The 22,969-nt window shown below is 50.9% G+C and overlaps 3 protein-coding genes across 11 annotated transcripts in view; 1 reads left to right on the top strand and 2 right to left on the bottom strand.

Moving 5' to 3' along the window:
• Positions 1-9,414, top strand: part of IFT172 (intraflagellar transport 172) — a 38,633-nt gene extending 29,219 nt beyond the window's left edge. For 2 of the 5 annotated variants that reach the window (XM_037813038.1, XM_037813037.1), the window contains exons 27-48: positions 330-427; positions 585-720; positions 803-919; positions 1,290-1,432; positions 2,214-2,307; positions 2,470-2,534; positions 2,726-2,906; positions 3,130-3,239; positions 3,347-3,476; positions 5,223-5,321; positions 5,518-5,627; positions 5,745-5,808; positions 5,928-6,014; positions 6,271-6,387; positions 6,910-7,020; positions 7,189-7,308; positions 7,821-7,916; positions 8,120-8,179; positions 8,266-8,364; positions 8,673-8,826; positions 8,972-9,063; positions 9,265-9,414. In XM_037813038.1, the coding sequence (XP_037668966.1) occupies positions 330-427; positions 585-720; positions 803-919; positions 1,290-1,432; positions 2,214-2,307; positions 2,470-2,534; positions 2,726-2,906; positions 3,130-3,239; positions 3,347-3,476; positions 5,223-5,321; positions 5,518-5,627; positions 5,745-5,808; positions 5,928-6,014; positions 6,271-6,387; positions 6,910-7,020; positions 7,189-7,308; positions 7,821-7,916; positions 8,120-8,179; positions 8,266-8,364; positions 8,673-8,826; positions 8,972-9,063; positions 9,265-9,354 (2,373 nt within the window). In that variant the 3' untranslated portion in view covers positions 9,355-9,414. Of the gene's footprint in view, positions 1-329; positions 428-584; positions 721-802; positions 920-1,289; positions 1,433-2,213; positions 2,308-2,469; positions 2,535-2,725; positions 2,907-3,129; positions 3,240-3,346; positions 3,477-5,222; positions 5,322-5,517; positions 5,628-5,744; positions 5,809-5,927; positions 6,015-6,238; positions 6,388-6,909; positions 7,029-7,188; positions 7,309-7,820; positions 7,917-8,119; positions 8,180-8,265; positions 8,365-8,672; positions 8,827-8,971; positions 9,064-9,264 lie in introns of those variants that run through there. The other 3 variants (XM_037813039.1, XR_005213340.1, XR_005213341.1) reach the window with 3 other exon arrangements.
• An 82-nt stretch (positions 9,415-9,496) lies between these two features.
• KRTCAP3 (keratinocyte associated protein 3) lies at positions 9,497-11,083 on the bottom strand. 2 transcript variants are annotated; one of them, XM_037813203.1, is made up of 7 exons: positions 11,013-11,083; positions 10,678-10,862; positions 10,525-10,584; positions 10,188-10,394; positions 9,949-10,083; positions 9,709-9,821; positions 9,497-9,581 (listed from the first exon to the last, which is right to left on the bottom strand). In XM_037813203.1, exons 1-6 carry the CDS (start codon positions 11,038-11,040, stop codon positions 9,714-9,716), a joined length of 723 nt encoding a protein of 240 aa, XP_037669131.1. In that variant the 5' UTR covers positions 11,041-11,083; the 3' UTR covers positions 9,497-9,581; positions 9,709-9,713. The 2 variants fall into 2 exon arrangements, with proteins under 2 accessions (XP_037669131.1, XP_037669132.1); XM_037813204.1 differs by having other exon boundaries at positions 9,511-9,584.
• Positions 11,084-11,177: 94 nt separating this feature from the next.
• NRBP1 (nuclear receptor binding protein 1) lies at positions 11,178-21,357 on the bottom strand. 4 transcript variants are annotated; one of them, XM_037813201.1, is made up of 18 exons: positions 21,247-21,357; positions 18,368-18,597; positions 18,031-18,153; positions 17,743-17,844; positions 17,297-17,386; positions 17,108-17,148; positions 16,648-16,742; positions 15,040-15,123; positions 14,790-14,848; positions 14,538-14,636; positions 13,195-13,327; positions 12,902-13,007; positions 12,710-12,760; positions 12,475-12,610; positions 12,267-12,320; positions 12,121-12,184; positions 11,822-11,877; positions 11,634-11,738 (listed from the first exon to the last, which is right to left on the bottom strand). In XM_037813201.1, exons 2-18 carry the CDS (start codon positions 18,575-18,577, stop codon positions 11,634-11,636), a joined length of 1,608 nt encoding a protein of 535 aa, XP_037669129.1. In that variant the 5' UTR covers positions 18,578-18,597; positions 21,247-21,357. The 4 variants fall into 4 exon arrangements, with proteins under 4 accessions (XP_037669127.1, XP_037669130.1, XP_037669129.1 ...); XM_037813200.1 differs by having other exon boundaries at positions 18,368-18,601; positions 21,247-21,356; XM_037813199.1 differs by lacking the exon at positions 21,247-21,357 and having other exon boundaries at positions 11,178-11,738; positions 18,368-18,577.
• Positions 21,358-22,969: the final 1,612 nt, after the last annotated feature.

Here is a 22,969-nt window from a genome sequence, read left to right as displayed (position 1 = left end):
ATCCCCTTCCTGGAGCTCTGGTCACAGTGATAACCCTGTCCCTGCTCATACACCCCAGAGCCCAGTGGGTGCGGGCAGAGTACGGAAATGGGAGCAGACCCCCCGGCACAGGGCGTCTCCAACCCTCCTGCCCTAGCACAATGCAGTTCTTATTATGCCCTCTGTGGACTTGGAATTCCCTGAAACTGACTAGTCCTGGGGCTGTGACCAAACTCCTGTGGTTGTTGGGAAAGTCCCTTGAAGTCCCGCTTGCCTGGCTGCTCTGCATGTCCCTCCTCTTCCCATGGGGACTGGCCCCTGAGGCCACCCTGGCCCTGTGTGTCCCACAGCTGGCAATGAAGTGCATGAGACCAGAAGACGTGTCAGTGTTGTACATCACCCAGGCACAGGAGATGGAGAAGCAGGGCAAGTACTGTGAGGCCGAAAGGTGAGCTGTGGCCTGAGAGGAAGTGGGGAGGGAGACTTGGCTTCAGGGAAGAAATGAGGGATGGGGACTGGGGATGGGCAGCAACAGGGTCTCTTTGGATGACTCTGGCAGCAGGGATCTGGGTCTAGGAGGCCCTGGGTGTATCTCCCATCCCCAGGCTATATGTGACAGTAGAAGAGCCTGACCTTGCTATCACCATGTTCAAAAAGCACAAGTTATATGACGACATGATCCGCCTGGTCGGAAAGCATCACCCAGATCTGCTCAGCGACACACACCTGCATCTGGGCAAAGTGAGGCCTTCTGTCCCTGCGTATCCCTTCCCCAGCCAGGCTGCAGCTCACCCACTCTCCATCCTGATTCACCTTTCCCCAGGAGCTGGAGGCTGAAGGCCGACTGCAGGAGGCCGAGTATCACTATCTCGAGGCCCAGGAATGGAAGGCGACAGTGAACATGTACCGGTCCAGTGGGCTTTGGGAAGAGGCCTACCGGGTAAGGAGTCCAGGCTACTGGGTAAGGAAATGGGGTTACACCTGTCCCCATTTCCCACTTTCAAGTGCCTGTCTGATTCTAAATGAGCCATGAAAAAAAAAAAGGAATGAAAACCGGAGTCTCTTTTGCCAAAAAAAAAATCCACACCTATATACACAGAATTGAACATACAATTTTAAGGGTTTGTGAACTCTCTGAAACCTATCCTTGGACCTTTAGCAGGTTAAGAGACCCTGAAACTCACCCCACTCACTCTTGGTTTAGAACAGGTACCTGATCCTTGTCAAGGCTTGGGTCAGAAAGCCAGAGATGAGAAGGGAGTGGCTGTGTGCCCCTGCTTCAGAGGATACTGAGTGGCTTTGCTTTACAGGTGGCCAAGGCCTACGGAGGAGCAAATGCTCACAAACACGTGGCCTATCTGTGGGCAAAGAGCCTGGGCGGAGAGGCTGCCGTTAGGCTGCTCAACAAGCTGGGACTCCTGGAAGCTGCTATTGACCATGCTGCCGACAACTGGTGAGGCCCTGAGGCTTCTTTCCACCAGCCCCGTCCCAGCCAGAGCCCTGTGTAGAGAAAGAAAACAGATAGCTAACTGAAAAACATTTCCAAAAGCCAAGACAAGAGTGAGGACATATGGTCAGAAGAGCTCCTTGGGAGGACATGATAGAGGGGCAAGAATAAAATAGTAACTTTGCTTGTGTTCCCTGGGGACTCAGACATTGGTTAATCTTTGGCTGGCCTAAGGAACAGGCTGGAGGGAGAACAGCTTTTAAAGCTAGCATGGCACTAAACCAGTAAGCTACAACTGGGCAATGGAAGGGTGATTCTGTTAAATGCATACTGAGCTTTCCTTAAGCAAATATTTCAGAGGCCAGTAGTAGCAACATTGCATCAGGTCAGATTGTGGAGGCCATCCTGCTTGTCCTCTGAGCAGCTGCCTTTCTACTAATGCGGATGTGGCTCAGGAGGAGGCGAGGGGAGCATCAGGAGCCCCTCTCACCGTGTCCGCTCCCTCCTCACTACCCCCTCAGGCCCATCCTACTTTGCAGTCAGCTGGTCTCACAGGGAGTCCCAAGCTTTTCCAGGCATCTCCTGATCCTCGGCAGTGGGCCGCCTGCCTGTCTTCCTTTATATCCCTCTGTCCCTCTCTCACTTCCCCTCTGGTGACTTTTGTCATTTGTCCCTTTTTCTCCCCTCAGTTCTTACCCTTTCTGTTTTCTCTGACCCTCTTTTTCTCTTCTCCTTTTACAAGAGGAAGCATTGAATAGGAAAATCTTATCTGCGCCTTCCATTTCAGCTCCTTTGAATTTGCTTTTGAACTCTCAAGGCTGGCCCTCAAGCACAAAACCCCTGAGATTCATCTCAGATATGCCATGTACCTGGAGGATGAGGTAAAGAAGTGATCCCTCCCCATTGCCTTGACCCTGACCGCAGAGCCCTCCTAGTCCCTCCACTAGCCTGCCGACGCCAGGTGTTCGCACCTCTTGTCTCCTGGCTACCTCTAATGCCAAGTCTCCTCCCTGTCATGAATGGCTGCCTTTCTCTCCCTATAGGGTAAATTTGAGGAGGCTGAGGCTGAATTCATCAGAGCTGGTAAACCCAAGGAAGCAGTCCTCATGTAAGTTGTCCCATAAATTCCTTATCCCGACCTCCCATTCATTACCCTAGGGTCTTCCATTGACATCTTCACCTCCCTCCAAACCTTGTAACAATAAATCTGAAACCCCTCAGTGACATAGCTATTTGTCTCCCACTGTTTGAGGCCTCAATCCTCTACTCAGCCTCTCCTGTGTACCCATCCGGGGGCAGGTTTGTCCATAACCAGGATTGGGAGGCAGCTCAGCGTGTGGCTGAGGCCCATGACCCTGACAGCGTCGCCGAGGTGCTCGTGGGGCAGGCCCGGGGGGCTTTGGAGGAGAAGGACTTTCAGAAAGCAGAAGGGCTGCTGCTTCGGGCCCAGAGACCAGGCCTAGCTCTCAATTTTTATAAGGTGAGGCACTCTGCTCAGGGCCACGAGGGCAGGGTGAGGGTGTGAGAGCCCACAGGGAGCCATGCTGACCCTGGGACTAAGAAAGAGCCAGGAGCTTAGCGCTGGGGAGGAGGAAGGCAAGACAAGAGAAAGAAGAAAGGTCCGAGTGGGACAGAGTACCCGTGTGGAAGTGAGAAGCTGTCAGACCTGCCTCTGCCTTCCTGATAACTGGAAATCTGAGCAGGAAGCCGGATTATGGAGTGATGCTCTGCGGATCTGCAAGGACTATGTGCCTGGCCAGCTGGAGGCTCTGCAGGAAGAGTATGAGCGGGAGGCTACCAAGAAGGGGGCCAGGTATGACGCCAGGCGACAGGGGCGGGGCTGGGTGGGCAGTGAGGTGTGCGCAGGTAGGCTGCTCGGGCCCTCCTCATTCCTGGTCACCAGTGCTGTCTGCTCCACAGGGGCATGGAGGGACTAGTGGAGCAAGCGCGACAGTGGGAGCAGGCTGGAGAGTACAGCCGTGCAGTCGACTGCTACCTCAAAGTGCATGACTTAGGAAGCAGCAGCCTCGTGGAGAAGTGCTGGATGAAGGTGAGGGCGCCTGGGCCCTTCCTGGCCTTCCTTTTCCCCAAGCTTCATCCGGCTTTACTTCTCAAGCATTCATCTTTTATTCTCCTGGGTCTTTTAGTTCCCACTTTCTTAGCAGGTATCTATTAAGTATCTGCTAGATGCTAGAGCCAGAACCTGTGGAGACTGTGAAAGCAAGGCGAGGCAGAGCCCTGACAGCCAGACGTTGGGGAAGTTGACACGACTTAGTTAATATCATATCTGAGTGAATTCTTAAGTGTGTGATTAAAAGTAGAGTTCAGACAAGGGTGAGATCTCTATGGGCTGCAGGGGTCAGGAAGGCTTTGCAAGGAAGCTGGAAGGGCAATTTCAGACCCAGGAGCAGGGGCTGGACAGAGGCCGTGAAGAAAGAACATGGGCTCCTCTATCCAGCAGCTCCTGAAAGAAGCCTCCAGCAGATGAATCCCTGCCAATCTGTTTCATCAATTCTAAGACACACATGTAATCACATTTTAATATCTCTGAAATTGGGATGCCTGTATAGTTAAAATGGTGTGTCTTAAGAGTCAGTAAAGTATGGTATTAGGAATTTTGATGGGGGTGAGGTGGACCGACCCTCCACATAAAATGGTGCGGTGCCCCTGCAAAACTTCCCGTAAGTTCATGAGGCCTTGTACTGAGTAGCACCCACTGGTGGGAAGGGAGCAGAGGGGCCGGTGACTGGTTATGAGACTTCAGCCGGCAAGGGCTGCCTAAGCATCTGCTGCAGCTTACACTGGAGCATTGTTTCCTGGGGCCTGAGCATGGCTGTGCCCTCTTCCGAATAGTCCCAGGATGGCTTCCTAGATGGGGGCATGTTAAGCTTCAACAGCTTTGGCAGGAAGAGGAAGAGAGGCAAAAAAAAAAGGGTGGCAGGAAGACTGGGGAAGGGGGCAGGTAGCACAGACCAAAGAGAAATTGGATCATGTGGAAATTAAAGTCCAGGAAAGGTGTTAGTCTCACAGTGGAAATAGAGTGAGCGTATGGAACTCTCGAAGAATCACTGAGTTTTTAAGAGTTGGAAGGTATTTCCAACATCATGTAGACCAGTACTGTCCAATAGAAATATAATGCAAGCCACAATGTAAGCCACATGTACTTCTAAATTTTCAAGTAGACCACTACTTTTATGAATGAAGAAACTGAGGTGCAGTAGATTGTTTGTTTTTCTTATTCCTTGGTTTGGATACGGTTTATTAATTTTCTTGGGGGGGGGGTATGGTAGGAACATGTTGGAAGCAAAGTAGTTATCTTAGGTTATTTGTTTTTCTTAATCATTTGTTTTGTTTTTTTATTGTTGGTGATTTGTCTGTTTTAATTTTTTGATAAAGTTAAAAAAAAAAAAAAGAAACCGAGGCTCAGGAAATCCCAACACAAATAGTTGCACAATGCCCAGGACTCCTGTTCTAGGAATTCTTTCTCTAGACTATGGTACCAAGATTCTACTGGTGACAAAGAGAACTTGAGAAACCAGTTTGTCAAAGGTGGGCAAAACCAGACGCCACACAGAGAGAATGTCTGAACAAGTTAGGACAACCTGAAAGGAACAGATAGACCCACTGACAGTCATTCAGAGGAGCTGACAGACCATGAGGAAAGCTTGGCTCAGGTGGGCAGAGGGTAAGGGGAGTGCAGGGAGAAAGTTAACAACTGAAATGGAGCCAGCTGATCAGGCTGAGAGCCCCAGCTGTATTCCTCCTGCCCATTTCCATCTTTTGTTTAACCCCTCAGGCAGCTGAACTCTCCATCAAGTTTCTGCCTCCCCAACGCAGTCTGGAAGTAGTCCGGGCTGTAGGACCCCAGCTAATTGGAATTGGAAAGCACAGCGCAGTAAGTAGAGGGCCAGAACCAAAAAGAAATACATTCCATATACATGAGTGGAATGTGATGCCCAGACCCAGGAAGGTGGATGAAGTGGGCCTCTTGGGGGCTTGGCATGCAGTCCCCGGGAAGCAGAGGGGAGAGTTCCCAGCACTGGGGAGTGGAGGGGAAAGAGGTCTCCAATCTCCATTTGCCCACTGTGCAGGCTGCAGAGCTCTATCTGAACCTGGACCTTGTCAAGGAAGCAATCGATGCTTTCATTGACGGTGAGGAGTGGAACAAGGCCAAGCGTGTGGCCAAGGAGTTAGATCCCCGGTACGCTCCGTGACCCCCTCTCACTTCTGCCTTTTCTTTAAAGGCTGGGAGAAGGCTGTTAGGGAGAGGGTGTGGCATTCCCAGGCCAGGAAGTTAGAGATCTCTGTATTGTCACAGGTATGAAGTCTATGTGGACCAGCATTATAAAGAGTTCCTCAAGAACCAGGGCAAAGTGGACTCGGTGAGACTTGCAGAGTTAACCAGAGGCAGAAAGCAGGGAGAGGCTGAAGATATTCTCCCCCACGCTCCCCCTTTTGCCATCTCTCCCCTCCCGTAACTCTGTTTTCCACCAACTCACAGCTGGTGGGTGTGGATGTCATGGCTGCTTTGGACCTGTATGTGGAGCAGGGCCAGTGGGACAAGTGCATAGAAACAGCTACCAAGCAGGTACTGCTGTTTCTTCTTCCCATTCCCAGCTTTTCTTTACATTTTCCCTTGACTCCCCACATGCCCCAAAGCCCAAAGCTTCCCTACTCGGCAGCAGAGAACTCGGTCTTCACACTCTGAAACTGGGGTCAGAGGCCTAGCTGGGCCTGGCTTGTGTACACCCTAGACAAATCCATGGCCTCAGGTTCCTCCCTACCCTCACTGCCTGGTCTTACTGATCCCAGCCTCCCCATGCTGTTCCTCCATCTCGGGACAGAACTACAAGATTCTGCACAAATATGTGGCCTTGTACGCGACTCACCTGATCCGGGAGGGTGGCTATGCCCAGGCACTTGCTCTCTACGTGCAACACGGAGCCCCTGCTAACCCACAGGTACCGCCTTCCCTGCCCCTCTCGAACCACCCACCCCTCAGGAACTGAATTCTCAAAGGATTCTTTAATTAGAGGACAGCCTGCCCAGAGTCCCTGCACAGCCTCTTCTGAGATGCTCAGCCCTCTTGAGGATAGCCTTTTGGAAGAAACACCCAAGGAGCTCCCTGTGCTCTTAGCTAATAGGCGGAGAACAGATTCAGAGATGAATCCTGCACGTACCTCCAGGGCCTTATTAACTCCCCCCAGAGAATCAACACAACTCAGCTCTTGAGTATTAGCCACTGTGCACTCAGTTCACACGTGTGCCTGCAGGCACAGAACACCAACTGATGGGAAGTGGCTTTTTCCTTCTCCTCTTCTCTTCCTTGAAGATAATCAATACTTTCTCCCTTGTCATTGCCTGGCTCCCCCAAGCACACACATTTACAGCCCTGTCTCTCCGCTCTTTGGCCCACTTCCACTGACTTTTCTCTTCTAGTTGTCTCCTTCACACTCAGACCTCCTTTCCCCTTTGGCCTCCAGAACTTCAACATCTACAAGAGGATCTTCATGGATGTGGTGAGCGCCCCTGGGACCAACAGTGCCGAGGCCTATCACGGCTGGGCCGACCTCCGGGATGTCCTCTTCAACCTGGTGAGGAGGTCGGGTCGACAGCAGAAGCGGCCCCGACCTACCCCGTCCCCGTCTCCTTTCAGGCACATACACCCTTATGCTCTAGTGTGCGTCCCCTTCCTCTGTCCACGTGGCCATCAGCTGACCACTCTGTGGCCCTGAGCCCTCTGACCCCTGCTCTGTCTCTAGTGTGAAAACCTGGTGAAGTCCAGTGAGGCTGACTCTCCATCCCACGAGGAGTTCGAGACGATGCTGCTGATTGCTCACTACTACGCAACTCGCTCTGCAGCCCAGAGCGTCAAACAGCTGGTGAGACCTGGGGGGAGGCCTGCAGGCACCAGACCCATCTTCAGATGATTTTGACTTTGTGCAAATTCAAATTCTGAGTTCTCAAGCTTGGCCTCTGCAGCCTCCTCACTTCTCCCTTAGCTTCTCTTCTATCTAAATAAATCTTTAACCTTCACCACAATGCTTTTTTTCCTGTACTGTTCTGACCTTCTTAGGGCTCTGTGCCCACACAACCTCAGCCTCATGGTGTTTAAATATTCAAATGCCATGATTTCTGCATTCACCTCTCAGAATGTACACACACCTTTGGCTTCCTTTTGAGAGTACTGACAGAACTCTAGACCTGGAAAGAACCTTATCTCGGCTCACTTCTCTTGTACAGGTGAAAAAAATTAAGGCCTAGAGAAGCTTGAGATTCCATTGTTTTTTAGTTCAGTGGCTGCCTTAGTTATCAGCTCCTAACAAACAGAGCTCATTGGTGTGGTAGCTTAATCACCACAGCACCAGGATCATGTTTGAACTTTAATCCGTAGGAAACTGTAGCTGCCAGGCTTTCCGTTTCCCTCTTGCGTCACACCCAGCTGCTACCTGCAGACAAGGCCTTCTATGAAGCAGGCATTGCTGCCAAGGTGAGCTGGAACAAGGAGGGGTGGGGCAGAGAAGACCAGGAAATTAAAAGTTGGAAGGTAGAGAAATTCTGTCTGCTCAGGGAGAGCAAAGCTGAGTGTGGGGCTGATGCCATGAAGGATAGAGTTCTCTTATCTTCCTGGGTTCTTCCCCCTGCAGCCAAGCCCAGCTGCTCACTCCCACTCGCATCTTTTCTCTGCCACAGGCAGTTGGCTGGGAGAACATGGCATTCATCTTCCTCAATCGCTTTTTAGATCTGACTGATGTGAGTTGGGGAAGCTGTGCCCAGAGGTTGGGAGGTTTTGCTTGTCACAAGCTGTGCCTGACTCATGGCTGCCCACTCTGCCACAGGCTATCGAAGAAGGGACTCTGGATGCCCTTGACCACTCTGACTTTCAGGACACGGACATTCCCTTCGAGGTGCCTCTCCCAGCCAAACAGCACATACCGGTAAGGGCACCGTGTTGGAGAATGGGAATGCCTCGCCAGCACGTGAGTGCACTGGGAAAGGAGGACAATTTAGCTGGTCATCCCAACCCTTTGTGCTGCCATCTTTGGAAGCTTCTCAGCCCTCACTAGTTTCTCAGTGGAAGTCGAAGCAGAGTAAAAAGATAAGGCTGTGCTGTGACCCCCCCAGTTCAAGAAAGATCATATATGGCTGAAAGCTGGTGTACACGATGAGGGCTTAGCAAACCTAGAACTCACCCCTCCTAGCCCTGCCCTTCTCCGCGTGAAGCTGCTCGCTTTCTCCTTCCCAGGAGGCTCAGAGAGAAGAGGTTCGAGACTGGGTGCTCACAGTCTCCATGGACCAGCGGCTGGAGCAGGTTCTGCCTCGGGATGAGCGTGGTGCCTACGAGGCCTCACTGGTGGCAGCAAGCACTGGGGTTCGGGCGCTACCCTGCCTCATTACAGGTATAGAACTGACAGCCTGTGGTGGATGGAAGGATCAAGAAACTTTACTGTGATTCAGTAAAGGGTGCAGAAGACAAGCATCCTACTTTCTACTCCCAGGTTGCTCAATTTCTCTCAAATCCAGTTTCTTTTTCTTCCCCCACAGGATACCCCATTCTGAGGAACAAAATTGAATTTAAGAGACCAGGAAAGGCAGCTAACAAGGACAACTGGAATAAGTTCCTTATGGCCATCAAGGTTAGAGAGGGAGACTTGAAGGACGAGGGCAAGGGAGCAGCACTGAGAAAAAAGACCACTAGAAGGGGGTGGGGCTGCCAAGAAGGCAGGTGAGGACCCTGAACCCTGCTCTCCATGATCCTGGGATGGAGCTGATTTTCTTTATGTCAGGAATGTTTTCCTCAGCACCAAGTTCCTCTCCTGTTCTTTGTTTGCTCACAGACCTCCCACAGCCCTGTGTGCCAGGATGTGCTGAAATTCATCAGTCAGTGGTGTGGAGGGCTACCCAGCACCAGCTTTTCCTTCCAGTAACCAGTGGAGCCGAGGGAAGAGTTTGGGCCACTCCCTCAATAAAGTATTGTAAAGAACTGAGAACACTGTATTCTTTAATCAAGATAACCCCAACACCAGCCCATGCCCTTGTCCCCCAAAAAGGAATCCTGAGCAAATGGAAGGAGAGAGAAGTTCCTTTATTACAACTGTTTATATTCCCCTTGTTTAAAGGAAAACGCTTATGAACTGAGACTCTGGAACAGCACCTGCTTGAAGGAGGGGAGAGGCCGGGGTCAGAAGCAGCATAGCAAAGAACTAAATGCAGTTCTAAGAGTAGTTCCCTGCCCCACTCCCTACCCCATCCCTCAGGCCACAGCCCTCATGGTCCATTACCTGTCCTAAGCCCAACTCTTCTGTGAGGCCTGGGTTTCTGGAATTTGATCCAGCAGGTGCTCATTTTCCTGCCTTTTACATCTAGGCAGTTCAAACTCTGTCAGTTCCTCCAGCTGCAGAAAAGGATGGAGTTAGGCCCCCAGAACCTTTTCACTGCAGCCAACCTGAACTGTTTCAGCAGCTCTCCTCCTAAGTTTCTCAGCTAGAGCAGCTAGGACCCCTCCTGTTTATCGTCCCTACCTGTCCCTGTAGCCCTTCCTTCCTGCAGGGCCCGACTCCACATAGAGTGAGTGCAGCCACACAGCAGTAACCAGACAGAGCTGCCTCCACTGCAGACATGACCAAAGAAGGGATCCAAAGAGCCAAGGCTGTATCCTAAGAGGCAAGGGTGAAGGATGGGGACTAAGGGGAGGCAGGGCCGGGGCAGGAGGACCCATGCTTTGTGGACTGCAAAAGGGACAAGAAAAGAACGTGCTCACATAAATTCTTGTGGGGTCAAAAGGGCAGTCAACATGTCCAGGCCCCTGGTCCAGCGGTACCAAAGGATCCAGCAGTCCCGGGTGGCAGTCAGCAATGAGACGGCGGCCACCATTAGCCACGGTCAGGGTCACGGCAAGGAGGAGGCCCAAGGAGCAGGCAGCTGACAAGAGCAAGTTCACCCCTGCGAGTGCCAGCAGGGCCCAGTGCTGGCAGGGCAGAAGGGCAGGGTGAGTTTTCTCTCTTGGAGACTCCTCCCACTTAAAAGATCGCGCAGGGTCAAGCCCCCACTCCCCGACTCCAGCTTCCGCGGGACACGCTCCAGAAGGCCTCTCTCACCAGTCGTGGGCGAAGAAGATTCCTGGACGCCAGAAGGGCCACAAGTCCCACGGCAACGCTCTGCGGAAGACGCCCAGGAGCTGAGCGGCGCTCCTCCGGGCACAGCCCCGCCGCCCGCCCGCCCGCGCGCCGCGCGCCGCGCTCGCTGCTCACCAGCAGCCCCGAGCCCACGGAGATGACATTGGCTGTGGTGTACTCTGGCGTGACGGCGCCGCGGGGGTTGGCCACGTGCCGCAGGACGGTGCCGTGCAGCACAGCCCCCAGCAGCAGGTTCACGTGGCCCACCAGGATGAGCGCCAGGCCCGTGCGCATCAGCCGCCGGGGCCCGCGGGGCGCGTCTGCAAAGCACCCGGGCGAGGCGGGCCTGAGCCGGGGAGCGGGAGGGTGCGGGGCCCGCGCGCAGGGAATGGCCGCCCCCAGGGAACCGTGGGCCGCGCTCGGGGGAGGGGGGGTCTCCGGGAGGCGAGTCTGGAGGGCCCGGAAGTTACCGAATCTGCAGAGGCGGCCGCAGCCCATCGCGTCCCTCGGCGCCGCCGCCGGCAACCACACCTGGGCCCCGCCCCGCGCCGCCCGCCCCGCGCCGCCGACTACCTGCGGGGCCGCCCCCGCGCCCCCTAGAGGGAGAGACGCGCGCACACACACGCACAACACGCTTAGCAAAAAGTAGACTTTTATTACAGCAGCAACTGAGGCGAATCGAATGGCCCCCCCGGGCCACCACCACAGCACCACCCTTCTCTCCCGCCCGGTCCGCCCCGCGGGCTGTAGGACTCGGCTCCCCAGGGCCCTGCGCCTCCTTTCCACACAGGCCGGCGGGGGCGGCGGATCGGTCCCCAGACCCCAGCTGGAGGCCGGCTGCTGAGAAGGCCCAGGCCCGCGTCTGTGCAAAACAAGTAAACAAAGTGCAGAGGGGAGGAAGATAAGGGCAGGGGTAGGAGGATACCTGGGACCAAGGAGCCCCCTGAGCCCTCCTGAATAAGAGAAGAGGAATGGGCTTCGCAGGGTAATACTGACTGGGGGTCGGGGGGGGGGGGGCGGGAGGTCGGGACAGGAGGGCCTTCGCGTCTAGTGACAGCCACAGCTCAGATGGGGGCTCGGCCCGGTAGGCTCTAGGAAGAGACAGTGACAGCGGCTGAGTTGAGGGTGCTGTTCCTGGCAAAATTGAACTTGTTCAGGGTCTCCTCCAGCAGGGAAGTCAGTCGGCTCTGGTCAGCCTGGGGGAGAAGAGCTCAGTGAGACCCGGGCTCCGAGAAGAGAAGGCTCGGAGAGGCCGGGGCGGTCGAGGCAGGAAGCTCACCTCACTAATGAAGCCCAGCTGCACCAGCTCAGCTGCCAACTCCGGGATGTTCTCGTCTGACAGCGAGAGAGACATGGTGAGGACAGGATGGCAGGGAGGCACACAGAGCCCTTAAAATAGCTTAGTCGGGTTACCCTATCTGGAAAAACCGTCAGATCCACCTGCCATTTTTAGGGACTAGGATATCCATTCTTTGTGAGTCCATGTGCTACTGCCTTGTCACCTTCCCCACCCCTGAACACGTCCCTCAGAGATAGGCTCCTGGACTCTCCATCCTCAGAGCGAAAGGACAGACTCACTTGGCATCAAGTCACAGCTCAGGTGCCGGTTCAGTTTGTCCTCCAGCTTCAGCAGAAGTGTCAGCTGGGGGATACGACAGAAAATGAAGCTCATCTTCCCACCCTCTGGCCACCCAGCCCTAGGCAGTCCTGGCCCCGAGCCTTACATGGTGTTTGACTCCCTCCTCCACCGACTCAATGTTGCACTGCATCAGCACCACCTAAGGAGAGAGGACAGAGACCAGCACTAAAGGAGATCCTGCCCTCAGGGCACGGGTGCCAGGAGAAATACATGCCTTCCCTGAAAGGACAGTCTCACTGGAGGTGTCCTCCCTCCTCCCTCACACCATGACCTCAGCCCCCCCAGCCTCCCACCTTGCGGGTTTCCACCTCGGCAGGTTCGGGCGTTGGAGTCTTGACGGAGGGAGGCACCACAGGTGACGTCACCTCCTCTTGCTGTGGCTGCTGGCGGCGAGGCAGCCCAAAGGCCGTCAGGGGGTAGATACCATTTCTGAAGGGAGATGAAGACGGGGCATGTGGGTTCTGCAAATGCCTCAGCACACCCACCCTTCCTTCCTCAAGGAAGCCTATCTTCTTACTCTTTTCTCACCTGACATCTTCAAGGAACTTATCCAATTCCAGAGCTGGTGACTGAGAGTACCTAGAGGAGAAGAGAAAGTGGAAGGAAGGAAACAAGCAAAATAGCAGATTCAACCATGGTCAGAGAAAAGACACTTTACAGAACTTCCAGATGGGACTGACCGATCTGTCCCTCTCAGATCCTTTCAGTTAGTTCACTCACAAAGTCTGAACTGGTTCTCGTCCTGGTCCTGCTGGGATTTCAGCCAGTACAGCACTGGTGTCCATATTTTTGGTGATCTCCTCCAGAGCGTTCTCTGGAATCATGTCTGGAGGATGAGATGGAGAAGGATGTCACAGAGGGACAGTCAGATTAAGATCCCTTAATGTCATAGAAGGCAAAGGGGTCCTGTGGGGTAAAGACTCCCTTTGCAAGTAGAAGGGGAAAGAGAACATGCTGGTGATTGTTACAAGACTCCAAGGAAGAAAATTCCTAGCAGGGCCAAGGGGACTCACGTTGGTGTCCCACAATGCAGTGGGCAGCAAGGAGTTTGAGGGAAGGCACCTCAAACAGTGCCGGGTGAAACAGAAGTTCTCTGGCTGTTGGTCTGCGAGCAGGCTCAGACTGTAGGCACTTTTGAATGAACTCCTAGAAAAGGGAAGCAGGAATTGGAGCAGGCATGCATAAGCACTCCCTCATGTTTCCTCTCCTACCTCTTCAGGTCTCTCATCATCCTCAGCACCAAGCTGTGACCATCCTAGGCATTCAGAGCTCACCGAGTGAACAAACTAATGCATGTATCTGCAAGGGCTTCGAAAACTCTAAGGCACAGTACATGTGAAAGATTTCATTCACTATCTGATTTAAATTATTTTTCTACTCTCCAACCAAAAGCTTGCTTTCTTTACTATTCAAACCTATTTTCTACCTCTGTGCTTTACTGTTTATTAGCTCACTCATTGCCTACCTTCCTCTCCAATCCTCGCCAAATTTAGCATCTCTCTCCCTGAATTTACCTAGTGTGGTAATATTCACCATCTTTTTACTCCTCAAGCCTAGCACCACAATTTCCTTTCATCACTTAATCATTTATTGAATCCACTGGATTCCCTCATGCTTCTTCTAAACTCTCCCATTCTACCCCTTGGGGGTCTGTGACCATTTGCCTGCTTTCCTCCTTTCTGTCTTGGATGTCAACAGGGTCACAACACCCCACCCTAATGCTGAAGTAGAATCTTATACCACACTATCCTCAAGCCTTCCCATTTCTCTTCCTTCTTCTCCTGCTCTCTATTACACTAACCAATGAATTACAAACTCTCCTTCTTGACTGTACTTTCCTGTCAGCCTCTACTGACTTACTCTAATCTACCTACTGATTCACAACCCTTACATCCTTTAAATCTCAGTTCATTATTTCAGGGCACCTCCCCTAACTAAAACTGTATAAAAACAAAGTCCCAGATGAGTGATTTGATTAATTCAAACTGATTGATTTGTTAAAAAAAAAAAAATCAAGATATTATCTGAAAGTACATACCAATTGTCTGGGGTACCATCAAACAAATTACCTCCATTAATTAACACACTAATTAACACACAACCCATGACTCCAACAATACCCATCTTATCCCTCTACCTGTGTGTGTATGTGTGCACATGTGCACAAAAAACATGGTAGGCACCACCTAGGGAAACAGGGAAATTTTATCTGCTTCAATCTAGCCTTTCTTTCACACAGTACCTTAGAGTTTTCAAAGCCCTTGCAGATACATGCATCAGTTTGCTCACTTGCTCTTATAAGTAAAACCTCAAGAAATTTGAAAGCTAACAAGAGAGTGATCCTGAAGACCCTCACCCTCTGCAATGGGTCTTCTAGAAGCTGGATGGCACTGCTGATGGCTTCCTGTGGCACATACGAGGATTCTCCATTGCCCTGAATCTCCAGCACTGCCATCTATAGTGAGCAGAAATAAAAATGAAGATAGAAGCCTAAGAACCTCAGTGATCCCACATTCACTCCCTCAAGACCAGCAGCTTCCTTGTCCTCCTTCCATTTCCCAACCCCATCTTCTAATCTGACCTTTTCCCTCCCTTCTGGTCTCCTCACCTCCAGTGCACACATGCCAAAAGAGTAGATGTCCACTGCCGTTGTCACATTAGTGACTTCTGGGGAAAACAGAGAAGGCTTTTCTTGAATAAGGGGACTAGGAGCAGGAGGGCAGAAATGAAAAAAAAAAAAAAAGAAAATCTTTGCTAGTAGAGGACGAGAAATTTGAGTTATGTCACCCTTTACGCCTCAGGTTATAAGGTGGAGAAACTGGGAATGGGGACAGGGCAGAGGACTTGAGATGTCTCACCTCCATACTCTGGTGCAAAGAAGTGTAGATTCTTCTGCTCTTCCCGACAAGTCTTCACATGGTTGTTGATAGTGTCAGGAGCCACTGGGAGTAGGGGAGATACCCACAATCTGACCACCATTAATGAAGCACAGTCTCACTCCAGAGAGAGGGCCCCAAGGGTCAAACTCTCTTCTGCAGTCTCCCTTCTTACCCTCAACAGGCAAGATCTATCCCCTTGTCTCCATCCTGACCTACAGACCAAACAGGAATACCATCTACCTCCCCTTTCTCAGGCCTGCTGCTTCTCATCTAAGGTCCTTAACTCAGTAGCATGGTAGGCGCCATCCTAAATGAACAGGTACGTGGGGGGTTGGCACTGGGCAAGGAGCAGCAGAGGCTCAAGAAAAACTTCCACTTGTTGCCTGTTCACCTTCCCCAAAGCCCAGGTACATCCAATCCCTGATCATGTTAAAATATCTGGTTTTAGTTCTTCTGTCCACCCTGCAAATAATGTAAAAACATAAGCAGCCCTTCCTATTCTGGGGCAGAGACCTTGGGAAGTTGGATTAAGAAGGATAAGAATATTAAACCACAACAAAGTAGATGGCTTCCTTCTTTCCTCCTCCTTATCCACACTGGCTGAGAGAAACTCAAAAACAGCTCCAGACTGAGCCAATACCTTGAATCAGTTTCACCTTTAATGCACCAAAACTTTTTAGAACCCTGCTCTATACTCTTATTCCTCAACACTGCCTGCCACAGGGCGGAATGAGGAACCAGGGCCGGGCCCAATTTGGACTCACTCGGGTCATAAACAATGACTACAAGTCACAGGGAGTCTGGGAGCACAGTATGATTTGGGGAACCAGCCTGATGGTGAGGGGGGAATACAAGTCCAGGAGGGACGTGGCCAGCCAGAAAGAATCCACAGGAAACAAACAGGTTGTGGAGGGGCAAGCAGGTGGATGGCTGGAAGGGCAGAAGCTAGGCAGGCATAATTAGGCAGGGGAGGCAGGGAAACAGGTCCTGCTCTTCCCACGACTGCATGCACTGGGCAGCCGCAAAGGGGAGCAGAGGGAGCACAAACAGAGCCCCAAGTGGGGCAGAGAGAGCTCTCACCATTAGCAAAAATCCTATGAAAGACTGTTGGGAACAGAGCAGCCCGTAAGCGGGAGGGAGGAAAACAGAGAAAAGTTGTGAGCGATGGAGCAGCCAATCCCCAGACAAATGGACACACAAACAACACACAAACACTGCACACAGGAATGCTGAACACTGCACACAGATACACACCAAATGAAAGCACTCATAGCAGGCACAGCCTGGAACCTCCGTTGGTAGGGTCTGGCCCCAGGAACTCAAATCAGACCTCACAACCATTGTCTTTCCCTTTCCCAACCTCCTACCACTGTCTCTATATTGTCCTATCTTCCTCCAAAAGGGTACAGGATTATTCCCACTCCCTCTCCACTAACTGCCTGGCCTCTAGGACTTACCCCTAGCAAGGTCCTTTCTCTTAGCACCACCTCAGAATTTTACTCTGCAACCTCCTCATTCCTTTCATCTTACCCCTAAGGTTCCCAAATTCCCAAGGCTCCCCGGCCCAGAACCACTCCCTCCCCTCACCAGAGCCAATCTTGATGAGTCCGTTGTGCTGGATGAAGATGGTGTCACAGGTCAGGTTCCCATGGATGATGGGGGGGTCACAGGAGTGCAGGTAGCTGTGGGGGCACTGGGCTGTTAGAGGGGCCACTGGGAAATTAAGGGTGGGGGAACCCAAGGGTTAAGAGAGGGAGGGCCAGGCCTCCTGCTGGTCCCCACAAAGATAATCCCCACACTCTGAATCTCTATTATCCCGATGATTGAAAAAGGTGGGCAAGCACTGGGAGAAAGAGGTAGGAGAGACTGTCATGGTTAGGGCATTAGAAAACCCTTAAAAAGACCCACACAGGCCTAATCTGGACACTCTATTACTCAAAAAAAAAAAAAAAAAAAAAGTGTTGGGAAAGGCAGAAAAGAACAGCAGAGTGGTACCCTGAAAACTGTTTGGAGAAACTCAATAAGAAACTAACCAGGTATTACTCACCTGAGGGCAGAGAGGATTTGTGTGCACCAGCGCTTCCAAGCCTGGAAGAGTTTGGCCCAAGGGTCAGTCAGAGATAAGCCACTCTCTTAACTCCACCATTTTCCTCATCCCTTCCTAATCGGCTTCATTGGTAACACAAACTTTCTTTAAACCCTCAAACAAGCCAAACACTTGGCTCTCTCTCCATACCTTTTCATTCATAGTCTTGTGGTTCTTTTTGGTTTTCTTCAGAAATTGCTTAAGGCTCCCAGATGACATATATTCTGTGATAAAAATGACCTAGGGAGGCAAAGCACACAAATAAGGCCTTAGAGTGGAAACAGTCCCTTATCCGGTGATGTCAACACTAGATATAAATATTAAATTTCAAAGTTTTTGTTTTTAGCATCATTATCTTGGATTTAATAGGACAATGAAAGACTACTGAGCACCAAGAGCTATGGGGAGCCAAAAGCCTTGTCTAAACCCAGACAAAAGGCACAGGTGGTAGTCAAAGCCCTACTCTCATCTCCACAGCAGCTAATTTCAGTTCTGTTTCAAAACTACCTTGTTTTAATCTATAAATGTAAAAGAAACAATAAATGTAGATATTCTCATTCCACTAAGCTCAGGAAATACCAGGAAAGAGTTCTTACCCTGGCCTTGTTCTCTTTAATGTCAGCCCAATACTTGTGAAACTTAACAATGTTGAGATGTTCCAACTGAATCAGATTATCAAACACAGCACGGACTTTTTCCTGGGAGTAAGGGAGACAGTCTGATTATAGGGTTCGGAAATCACTGTAATAATCCTGAAAAGCCCATTACATCCTATTCTCTGTCCCTCCCCAGTAATTATCTAACCCCAACACACTTTCCCCAGTCAGCTTTCCAGTATCAATTCCACTTTAACAAGCAGGGCCCATCCTTTCACCATTACTTACCTCCTGTAGCTTGTAGTTCTTGCGTTCAGAGAACTGTACCTCATTCCACACCACCTCTACACCCTCCTCTGTATCCATGGCCAGGTATGCACTGTCAATACCTGGTACATTCCGCTGATTCACCTGAGAAGAAATTCAAATGAAAGGGAATTAAAGTTAACTCAAAACTCCCTGATTCAATCCATGTGATCATCTTCTACCAGCCCCCAACCTGCTGAAGTTTAGTCTGCCCATTTGAGACTTTTGCCCATATGCCTTTTGTGCCAAACACACACACACACACACAATCTCCTCTCTTAGAATTCAGTTCCCAAGATTGACACTCCCACCACTGTACCTCTTCTCGCCTCTTCTGCCAGCGCCCACAAGGTGACTCTTCCAAGATCTCAGACTCATCTTCACTTTCTTCTTCCTCCTCTGGGGAAGCAGCTGAGGTCGTGGAGGTCACAGGAGGTGACACTGATGTCAGTCCGGGAGCTGACGATGAGGATTCTACCTTTGGGTCTGAGCCACTGCTGAGTACTGTCTGGGACTCCCCCTCCGACATGCTGGAACCAACGCTCAGGCCTAGCTGGGGCAAACATGGAGGAAGAAGGCAGAAAGGGTCAGGGTAAATCTGAAGACTTCATCCTAATAATTTCAACGAGGTGTTCCAAGGAAAAAACACATACCTTCCTTGTTTCCTTTAAATCAATTCAAGATCAGAATTAGTCCTGTCTCAACGTTCAAACATTACTCTCCTACTTTAAATTAGAGAAGGGGAGTTATCCTAGTTGAACACAACCCATGCATGAGTGGCAAACACAAGGTTTATGACAGTGTTTGGTAAGGTCCAAGTGAACACCAAAACAGAGGACCCTACCCTTGTCAGCACACACTCTCCAACAACTCTCAATCCTCTCCTGCCTCTATTTGCCCTGTGCTCAAGAAATAAGCTACATGGGCACATTTGAAACAGTTCACTCCAGACTCTAAAATGTTCCACTCAGCCAACCTTAAGGCTAGACCGGTAGTACCCTTAGCTAATCTATCCAGCTAGAACTAACCCTGGCATTTACTATCAATCCCTCCTACACACATAACAAGCTTGCCAATCCATGGTGAAGCTACCCTTGGGCCAGGTGACTGGCAGTGGTTAGTGACCTCATCCCTGGTGACCTCACCTTCCCTGTGATGTGTGTGGGCAGATGGGTATTGGTTAGCAACATTTTTTTTTCATTCATTCATTCAACAAATGTTTATTAAGCACTTACTTTGGGTGAAGCACTAGGTTAGGTGCTCAAGATACAGTAGGGAACATATTAAATGAGATCCCCATAATCATGGAGCCACACATTCAAGGCTGATCTAAGACTTTAAGCTTCTGGCTTTCATTTGATTCACACGGCTCAAAGACTCCCACGTTTCAGTTCTCTGGAATGGAATACCTCCGACATAGGTATTTCTCTTTCAAGTACAAATAACTCAAGATATCCTTTGTAAGGAAAGTTACTATACAATATAACATTTTTTTCAGGGACACAGGTACTTGAAGAAAAAGAATTTTCAAAAGCTAAATGTCTCCAACTCGTCCAGAGAGTCAAAACAACCATTGAATATATTCCATATCTCTAAGAACAAAGGCTGTGAAGAAGTTGGAACCTGTGTGTGGCTACACTCTCCAGTATGAAAGTGATATTCTAGAAAGCAAAGTTCCTCCTCTGAGTCGGTTCAGAACGCCAGAAGCCTCCAAAATCAACACTGATCTTTTGAAAAGCCCAAATTTCTTTTTAGAACTCTTGGATGTCCATTTCTGCCCACCACTATCTCCAACCCACACTATATTCAACCCAAGTCAGGAGATATTAATTAGATGACACTAGTAAATACAAGGAGCAACAAGGTACTACCGAGAAAACCTGCCAAGATATACTCTTTCCCCGTGTTATTTTCTAGGTCCTTGCCTATCCTAGAGAGATTTCAGTCAGGCAGGAAAGCTACTAAATGCATGCCTTAGTGTGTGTCTACCAGAAATTGCAAGTTAGATATCATTTTCCTTCTCCCCTTGAAAAGGAGCTAAGACAATGAATAAAAGTTTATATGAGTTACTTCCTAGAGAAGCTATGTTCACTGAATGCATCTATAGACTCTAGAAAAGCTAAGTAACATTTCCAGTGGGACTACAGTAAGATATATCAATGGGATTCAAATACAGGAAGCCTGTAGCCAATGGGCTCTAAAGAAACTTCTGGACGCAGGCCACAGACAAATAACTAATACACAGCAGGGCACAAGAGAAGCAAGCCTTCATCAGTCACAGAGACGCCCTTGGAATGTGTTTGTCCCTCCCTCCCCAAACTCCTCTCAGCTGGCAAAATGAGGGCGGCGCCCACAACTTCACCTACCGACAAAGAAACCTTTGCAACACCGGGAATTTTGCCTCACGGTCGCCGAGAGCTTTAAAAGCGGTCGCAGATGGAAAAGCCCACATGTGATGTTTGGCCAGAAGTGGGCACTCTAATAAGCTGCTCAATTTATGCCCCTAAAGGGAACCTCCCCGCCAAGCTAGCCACCCCGGGAGCCAGAGCATGTTCACTTCTGGGCAAAGTTTTTCTCGGAGACATTCCCTGGTTGGAGCGCAGCCCCTCTGCATTTCAGCCCCCCCAGCAACGGCTCGCAGGCCACAGGCCTTTCGGCAGTGCTCACGCAGAGCGGACCGCAGAGGGCCTCCAGAGCCGCAGGTCTGTCCAGTCAGAAATTCGGCAAGCGCGGGGGAAGAATGCCCTTTGCATTTCACACTCCAACAGGTCTGCAAGCCCGGCGTCGCGGAAGCAGCGCCCGCCCGGTGGGGCCCCGACAGCGCCCCGCGGCCAGCTCAGCGCCCGCCCGGCCCGCGGCGCCCGCAGGGCGGAGGCCCCGCCCCCGCGCCCCCGCCGCTCCCACCCCGCCCCTCGGCAGCCCGAGTTCCGAGCGAACGCCGGAGCCCTCCTGGCCCGCGCCGGCAGAATTCTAGGCCCCCGCCGCCGCCGCCGCCGCCGCTCCCGGGGAGCCGGGGAGGGCCGGGAAGGGAGGCTGGGGCCCAGGCGGACCGGCCCGGGCTCCACAGTAAGCAGGCCCGCCTCCGGACACCGGCCTGCGGGCTCCAGCTGTCCCGGGCCTCGGAAGCCGACCCTGCTGTGCGCTCGCCGGCCTCCCACCCGCCCCGCACCCCACCCGTTCGCCGTCCTGGGCGCTCACCTCCCGACTCGGCGCCCCTCGGCCTGCGCTGCAGCTCGGGTTCCGGGGCCCCGGATCACAACGACTCCCTCACAGCTGCGCTCCGCCGCGCAACCGAACTGCGGGCCCCGCCCTCGCGGCGTCCTGACCAACAGAGGGGCGGTGCCACAGCACCGTTAGGTTTCCATTGGCCGAGGCGGCGAGGGTGGGCGGCGCCGCGGGAGACTGCGCGGCTGCGGGATTGTCTCCGGCGGCGTCTGCTCCCCTTGAGCCGGTGAGGCCCGGACCCAGGGTTCGGCCTTTACGGTCCCAACCTGGGCACGTCTCGCTGTCCACTCCCCCGCTCAGTCCAGGTGCACCTGATACTTCTGCTGGTCGGAGGCCTTGCCTCCCTTCTTGAAGTCGCCATGACACTCCCAATCCGACCGAAAGACAAAAGGAGCGAAAGACGTGGCCTCAGTCCGAGAGGAGCGGTCACCCAGCTTCATTATTTGGGGAAGAGACCGTCCCCAGGACGAGTTCTTCAGAAAGCTTTTAAAAAATCACATCGCAGTCACATTGAAAATTGATAATTACGTTTTGTGATTGCATAGCCCTAATATTTGCCAAAACTTTGCAAGAGATTTTCACGATATTATCTCATTTGATCCTCATGTCACTGAAATTATTCATTATATCGCCAGTTGACAAATGCCAAAAACGGATCAGAGGCACAAAACTACCCAAAGTTAATTTGATAGGGGCTAAGTCTAGAGTCTGAAACAGTAAGGTCATCCAAGAAGACTTCCTTGAAAAGGCAACTGGAAAAGAAAAATCGATTGGCTGGGAGGAGGTGGGAAGAATGAATGATAGATTCGAGGTGAGCCCATTGATCTACGGAAATTAAAAGGTGGAGCCTGAAGGATGGAAGATCACTCTGCCATTAGACATGTTTTATGAGGGGGGAAGAAGAAGCAATCATTGGAACTTGGGAATGTCATAATCACCGAATTTCACTGTCCTTAAAAGGGAATCTAAACCTACTCCTTTAAGAGAAAAAAACGGTATCTGGCAGAAGCCCTCATTTTTTATTCACCTCAAAATATTTATTTTTAATACCTTTCATCCATTCCTTGATTCTTTTACCTTTGAAAGAGGGCTCAAGTACCATTTTTAGCAATCTTGATGAAATTTATGAGCCTTCCTTAGAACTAAAACAATGCATTTGCCCATCAAATTTAGCATACAATTTTAGGTAGTTGCCTTAGGATTCGTTGTTCTAATCTCAAAGGAAAAGGGGCTCCTTCTTTCCAGGTTACCCTCTTCTGGGCTATAAAGCTGTGCGTACCTGGCCAGTGGCAAGCATTCACGAAATACCAGTTGATGCTATCATCGTATTTTCCCATTTTTTTCTGCCTGGGACCTTAGCATTATTAACCTTTCCCTTTCAACTACGTCCTTCTTTCAGTTATGCACAGAAGAGGTTTTGGCATCTTCCAGCTCTCATTTTTAACCTCCCATTTGTGTTTAAAATGTTCAAATACTTGCTACCAACTGCCTGCATTTTTATTACCCCATTAATTTTCCTGCTTATAAAAATAGTAAATATATGCTTACTGTAAAAAATCAAAATATTTCACAATATTTAGCACAGAAACAATACCTAATACTTATACAGTAGCTTCTGTGTCAGGCACTGTTGTCATTGCCTTACAACAGATATTAACTCATTTAAGCCTCACCACAATCCTATGAATACTATGAA

This window comes from Choloepus didactylus, chromosome 20 (assembly GCF_015220235.1).
Source record: "Choloepus didactylus isolate mChoDid1 chromosome 20, mChoDid1.pri, whole genome shotgun sequence".
NCBI classification, from domain to species: Eukaryota; Metazoa; Chordata; class Mammalia; order Pilosa; family Megalonychidae; genus Choloepus; species Choloepus didactylus.
The sequence above is the reverse complement of the archived record's forward strand: the minus strand, read 5'-3'. Positions and strand labels throughout refer to the sequence as shown.